This window comes from Orycteropus afer, unplaced genomic scaffold, assembly GCF_000298275.1.
Source record: "Orycteropus afer afer isolate SDZICR_OR568_19922 unplaced genomic scaffold, OryAfe1.0 scaffold00021, whole genome shotgun sequence".
Lineage (NCBI taxonomy): Eukaryota > Metazoa > Chordata > Mammalia > Tubulidentata > Orycteropodidae > Orycteropus > Orycteropus afer.
The window spans coordinates 20864311-20871952 of NW_006921608.1; the positions used below are offsets into that span (position 1 = coordinate 20864311).

The following is a 7642-nucleotide window of genomic DNA, read 5'->3' on the forward strand; positions in this document are numbered from 1 at the left end:
CCTCGGAAGGAAGGTTGGGCAATCCTACTTCCGTAGTGATACTGCCTTGGAAACCCAAGGAGGGGTCGCTATGAGTTGGGGCCGACTCAACGGCAAACAACAACAACAACAACATACAAAGGGTAATGTATCTCAGAGTTGTGAGGAGGATTAAATGAGTCAATACATTAAATGTACTAAACATTGTGTCTGGTAAATGCTCAATGTTATCTTATTCTTCCACTGAGTCCCCGGGGGGTGCAAATGGTTAATGCACTTGGCAGTGAACCAAAAAGTTAAGAGGTTCAAGTCTACCCAGAGATGCCTCAGAAGAAAGGTCTGGTGATCTACATCTGGGGAGAAAAAAAAAACTGAAATCCCTATGGAGCAAAATTCTACTCTGACACACAAGTGGTTGCCACAAGTAAACTCTGACAGCAACTAGTTTTTCACTGATTATGTAACATTTAAGATACAAATAAAAAGGCTTTAGTACCACACCTGGCACATAAGCATGCTGTATAGAAGTTATTATTATATACTAAATATTATACTATTTTATAGCTTATATACAAATTATATAGTTAACAACCAAAATTATTCACCATTTATTTACTGAGCATTTACTACGGAGTACTATACTAAGAACTTTACATATATACTTCTGAGTCAATCATAGCCCATGAGGTGGGTAATATATTCCCACTATAAAAACAAGGACCTGTGACTTCTTGAGCTCTCCAAGATCAACAAACTAAGAAGAGACTGACTCAAATTTGAACCCAATTCTTTCTTAAGCTCTGGACCTCAGTTTCCTCATATGCTAATGTCTACTTCAGTGTGTTAAATACTGAGAAGCTAGTGATGTAACTGCTAGGCAATACTTTAAAAAGGTAAAAATTCTACATACATATAAGATGATATAAGTCAGCTCTCACCACACTGCTTACCTGTTTCCTAAAGCATTTGCTATCGTAAAAGAGTCTGCATTCCCATCACAGAGTTTACAGGTCGCTTGAGACAACAATGTTCCATTAATATCTCTTTCCACTAAACAATTTAGAAACAAAATTAAGGTGTAATTCAGTCATCATATAAGCTCCTATATACTTATAAAATGTTTCATAAAACCCACTTTAATTATTATTTTAAATAATTCTCAAAATACTTGATTTGCATAAAAGGTGTGCCAAAGCACTTCCAAAATAAATTCTAAGAAAGTGGAGCCTTTCCCATTTAATCCTTTAATTTCACTTCTAAAAATTTTAAGGAAATAATCAGAAATTTCCAATAAATATTAGAAAAAAAAGAAATGCCTCACTCAGAAGATACCATTTGTGTGTCAAACTGGAAAAAAATGAAAACATTTGATCATGCAGGGAAGCAAGCATTTCAAAGGCTGCTAATGATGAGTTTTGTTCAGCAACTTGGAGGGCTTTTGGTAAAATCCATTACAATTTAAAATTCACATACCCTACAACACAAAATATCATTTACAGATACAGAAAGAAACATTTGCACAGTTGTACAAGGAGGGAAGTCCATGGATATGCACTGAAGCATTCTTTCTCAGAAAACAACCTGGATATTTTAAATAGCAAAATGATAGTATATCTATGCTATGAAATACTATGGAGAGACACAATGGTTAAAGTGCTCGTCTGCTTATTGAAAGGCTGGTGGTCTGAACCCACCAGCTACTCCATAGGAAAAAGACGTGGCAGTCTGCTTCCATAAAGATTTACAGCCTTACTAACCCTATGAGCAGTTCTACTTGGTCCGATAGGGTTGCTATGAATTGGAATCAATGGCAATGGGTTCGTTTTTTTGTTTGTTTGTTTGTTTTAGATTAAAAAGAACAAGGTAAGTCTAGATGTAACACACTGTTGGCTGAAAAAAAAATCAATCTATAGAACATTTATTTCATACTTAAACATTTTTTCTCTGTGAATTTTACTCATGTCTTTTGTGCATTTACAGTTAAAAAAAAAAAAAAATCACATCAAGTTGCTTCCAAGTTGTGGCCACTCCGTGTGTGTCAGAGAACAACTGTGTTCCACAGGGCTTGCAAGAAAAGAAAAATAATTTTTCTACAGTTATTGGGGATTTTTTGGTATTGTTTATGATTTCTTTTTTTCAATGTGCTATTTTTAAATTTTTATTTAGTCCGATTTACCAATTTTCATTCTATGTCTTCTTAGTTTTTTCACACTGAGAAACACCAATTCTATGCCAAAACTATAAAAAAAACCTTCATATGTTTTCTTTAAGGACTTTCATGGATTCATATATGATATTTGATTCACCTGGAATTTTTTTTCTTTAAGGAATAACATAAGATCCAACTTAGATTTTTCTGTTTCCCAAAAACTATTTAATTAGGCTTTTCCCCGATCATATAAATGTCATTTTTATCATATACCAAATTCCCATATGGGTTGGATCTATTTTTGATTCTCTACTTCTAAGTTCCATTGATCAATCTGTGTGTCCATAGGTCGCTATACTTATTATTACAGTTTTTCCAATCCAGTTGACAAATTGACTTTTATTCATGGTGACCCCGTGTGTGTCTGACTAGAACTGTGCTCCTTAGAGTTTTCAGAGACTGATTTTTCAGAAGCAGATCACCAGGACTTTCTGAAATGCCTACAGGTGGACTCAATTTCCAACTTTTCAGTTAGCATTCAAGCACATTAACTTGTCTGCACCACTCAAGAGTCTCTAGTAGCTTTATAATATGTTCAATATCTGGTAGGGTAGTTTTTCACAATTTTCCTTGCTTTTCATATGTTTTTGCAAATAAACTTTATAATCAGTTTGTTGTTGTTAGATGCTGTCGAGTCAGCTCTAACTCACAGCCACCCTAAGTACAACAGAATGAAACCCTGCCTGGTCCTGCACCAGCCTCACAGTCCCTGCTATACCTGAGCCAACTGTGGCAGCCACTATGTCAATCCATCTCGAGGGCCTTCCTCTTTTTTGCTGACCTTCCACTTTACCAAGCATGATATCGTTCTCCAGGGAATGGTCTCTACAGACACTAAGACCAAAGTAGGTGAGACAAAGTCTAGCCATTCTCTCTTCTAAGAAGCATTCCAGCTGCACTTCTTCTAGGACAAATGTTAGTTCCCCTGGAAGTCCATGGTACTTTCTGTATTTTTTGCCAACACCACAACTTAAAAGCATCAATTCTTCTTCGGTCTTCCTTTTTCACTGTCCAGCTTTCACAAGCATGAGGTGACTGAAAATACCACGGCTTGGGTTAGGCATACCATAGTCTTCAAAGAGACATCTTTGCTCTTTAGCACTTTAAAGAGGTCTTTTGCAGCAGACTTGCCCAGCATGACAAGTCACCTGATTTCTTGACTGCTGCTTCCGTTGGTATTGATTGTGGGACCAAGTAATATGAAATCCTTGACAACTTCAATATTCTCTCCATTTATCGTGATGCTGTGTATGGGTCCAGTTGTGAGAATTTTGGTTTTCTTTATGTTGAGGTATAATCCATACTGCAGATGGGAGTCTTTAATATCGATCAGTAAGTACTTCAAGTTATCCTTACTTTCAGCAAGTAAATTGTGTCATCTGTATATAGCAGGTTGTTAATGAATCTTCCTCCAATCTTGATGCCACATTCTTCTTCATACAGTCCAGCTTCTCGGATTATTTGCTCAGGATACAGATTGAATAAGTATGGTGAAAAGATACAACCCTAACTCACTCCCTTCCTGATATTAAGCCATGCAGTATCCCCTTGTTCTGTTCGACTGGCAGCCTCCTGGTCTATGTACAGGTTCCTCATGAACACAATTAAGTGTTCTGGAATTCCCATTCTTCTCAATGTTATCCATAATTTGTTATGATCCAGACAGTTGAATGCCTTTGCATAGACAATAAAACACAAGTAAAAATCTTTCTGGTATTCTTTGCTTTCAGCCAAGATCCATCTGACATTAGCAGTGATATTCCTCATTCCACATCCTCTTCTGAATCCAGCTCGCATTTCTGGAAGTTCCCTGCAACCATTCTGGAAGTTGCTGCAACTATTTTGAATTATTTTCAGCAAAATTTTGCTTGCATGTACTATTAATGATATTCTTCAATAATTTCCACATTCTATGGGATGATCTTTCTTTGTAATAGGTACAAATATGGATCTCTTCCAGTCAGTTGGCCAGGTAGCTGTCTTCCAAATTTCTTGGCATAGATGAGTAAGTACCTACAGGACAGCATTAATTTGTTGAAACATCTCAATGGTATCTTATCAATTCCTGGAGCTTTATTTTTCACCAATTCCTTCAGTGTAGCTTCAACTTCTTCCTTCAATACCATTGGTTCTTGATCATATGCCACCTTCTGAAATGGTAAATATTGACCAAATTTTTTTTGGTACAATGACTCTGTGTATTTCTTCCATCTTCTTTTGATATTTCCTGCATCATTCAATATTTTGCCCATAGAATCTTTCAGTATTACAACTCAAGGCTTGAATTTTATCTTTACTTCTTTCAGCTTAAGAAATGGCTAGTGTGTGAAGCTTCCAGTAAGATGGCAGAATAGGCAGACAAGCTATACAGACCCTCTCCTACAAAGAAAAAAGAAACCAATTGACAGAGATACAGAAGATAATCCTGGGGCCCTAAGCTTTGAAAGGAAGTATAAAGAAATGGATTAGGCACCAACTAGTGCAAGAACCTGAATAAAAACACTGAGGATGGAGGCAGAATGAGCTGCAGATTATCAGCTAGTCTGACAGCACCAACAGTCTGAATATTTCTAAGCAGTGTTGGGACCTGAGAAGTGACCTAAACATCAGCCCTGGTCACCAACGGCTGCAGGGATAATTGCACTGGTGGCCAATGACTAGGAAGGGAAATAGCAAAGAGAGAGACAAACTGAGATGTGGATTTTCAGCTGTGAAGAGGGTGCAGCCATTTTGATTGTTTACAAGTGGTGGTCATTTTGGATATTTAAAAGTGACAGCACTCACATTCAGATGCCAGGGACCTAAGAATAGGTTCCGCTTGCCAAGGATGGTTGGGACATCTGGGCGGCTGACAATGGGAAAAGAGACAGATGGTGAGTGTATAAGTGCTGCCAACTAGCGAATAGAGGAGCAGAGTATCCTGCTTACTTAGATAACATCCAAAGAAAAGAAAAATCTTGAGCAAATCACTCCAATGTACAATCACCAGTTAAATATAAACACAAAACCACAACAATGTGTCAGAGACAACAGAGTACCACAGTCCACACAAAGAAGCAAGATAAACCAGGAGAAACAAGAGTCCAGGATACAGGTCCAAAACAGATCCCTGAGGAAGAAGCAGCATTGGAACTCCCCAATAAGGAATTCAAAAGAATTATATGTAGGTACCGTCAATGAATTGAGACACAGAACAAGGAAGATACTGACAAAATTGAGGAAAACAGAGAAAACTCTAGAACAGTTTTGAAAGACAACAAGAACAAAATGACAAAATGAATGAAAAATTAGAAATGATATAAAATCTACAGAGAGAAATCCAGAAGATTAATACTAAATTTTCAGAAATAGATAATACATTGAGAGGGCAAAGGAGTAGAACTGAATCAACGGAAGATAGAATTGGTGAGACTGAAGACAAATATTTCAATACTTCTTTGCAAAGGGATCAATCAGAAAAAAGATCAAAACAAAACAAAGAAAGCCTAAGGTTCATGTGGGATACCATCAAAATGAATAACCTACATGTAATCAGAATTCCAAAACAGGAAGAGACAAATAAAACCATAGAGAAAATTGTCAAACATTTGCCAGAAAAGAATTTCCCAAGTATGATGAAGTCTAACACACCCCAAACAGGACAAATAAACCCCAAATGAAAATCACCAACCCATATCATCATCAAACTCATCAAAACCAAAGACAAAGAAAGAATCCTGAAAGCAGCACGGGAAAAATGAAAAGTCACCTACAAGGGGCATCCAATAAGACTAAGCTCAGATTTCTCAGCAGAAACCATGCAGGAGATGGGATGGGATGATATATATAAAACCCTGAAAGAAAAAATTTCCAACCAAGAATTATATATCCAGTAAAATTGTTCCTCAAATATGATGGTGAAATTAGGACATTTCCAGATAAGCAGAAATTAAGGGAATTTGTTAAAACCAGACAAACCTTACAAGAGATGCTAAAGGGAATCCTTTGGACAGAGAACCAACAACAGCAAACAACAACCAGCCATTAACACACATGATGACATAACCCAGAAACCAATCCAGTTATGGAAGGATGCAAAGCAAATAAGCCTACAAGATTATAAACAGGGAATCAGAAGCAATAATTGACAAATGAGAATAACTACAAACCAAAAAGAGGGAGAAAACTGTATTGTTACAGAACTTCTAAATAGTAGGGAAGTCAAGACAACTGCAAGATAGACCAGACTGTTCTAAACTTGGAAAGAAAATTATAAATCACAGGGAAACCTCAAAGAAAAATGATAAACCTTCATGTCAAAAGAAAAAAGAGAACAAGCTCAAATATTTAGCAAATACTAAAACAACAGCAACGAAGGAAGTGATAACACAATTGATAAACAACTGAGCTCAGCACAGAAAATTATATGGAACAAAGAAATCATCAACACCATGGAAAAGCACATAACAAAATGACAGCAACAAATTCTTGCTGATAATTACTCTGAATGTCAATGGATTAAATGCACCACTCAAGAGACAGAGAATTGCAGACTGGATAAGAAGCATAAGAAATCAATATGCTGTCTACAAGAGACACACCTTACAGAGAAAGACATAAATAGGCTAAAAATCAAAGGTTGGAAGAAGATATATCAAGCAAATGGCAACCATAAAAAAACAGGAGTGGCAATATTAATTTCTGATAAAATTGACTTTAAGGCAAAAACAACATAGGAGACAAATTATATAATGATTAAAGAATCGACTGAACAAGATGACATAACAATAATATCAATGCACCCAATGAAATTGTCCCCAAATACATAAACCAGGCTCTTAACAGAACTGAAAAGACAAACAGATGAGTCTACAGTCATACTGTTGTTGTTGTTGTTATGTGCCGTTGAGTCGGCCCCGACTCATAGCGATCCCTCCTTGGGTTTCCAAGGCAGTATCACTATGGAAGTAGATTGCCCCACACAGAGACTTTAATACACCACCTTCAGTCACAGATAGAATAATTAGAAAGAAACTCAACAAAGACACAGAAGAACTAAACAATACAATCCACCAACTTGACCTTATAAAGACCTTACAGAGCACTTCACGCAACAACAGAACAATACACATTCTTTTCCAATGCACATGGAACATTCTCCAGCATAGACCATATATTAGGTCACAAAGTAAACCTCAATAAATTTAAAAACACTGAAATACTGCAAAGCATCTTCTCAGATCACAATGCTGTAAAATTAGAAATCAACAAAGGAAGACGAACAGGAAAAGAGGAAACACACAGAAACTGATTAACACCCTCCTTGAAAATGACTGGGTAATAGAAGAAATTAAAAATGAAATTTAAAAAACTACTTGAATCAGATCCATCAACCTATAGTCAGCTGATCTTTGACAAAGGCCCCAAATCCATTAAGTGGGGAAGAGAATGTTTGTTTAATAAATGGTGCTGGCA

At 36.6% G+C, this 7642-nt stretch overlaps 1 protein-coding gene across 1 annotated transcript in view; it reads right to left on the reverse strand.

Moving 5' to 3' along the window:
• The window catches only part of TMEM67 (transmembrane protein 67), a 72726-nt gene that overhangs the window by 50301 nt on the left and 14783 nt on the right, over positions 1-7642 (reverse strand). Inside the window, exon 4 of the mRNA XM_042783636.1 lies at positions 930-1029. Coding sequence (XP_042639570.1) covers positions 930-1029 — 100 coding nt within the window. The remainder of the gene's footprint in view (positions 1-929; positions 1030-7642) is intronic.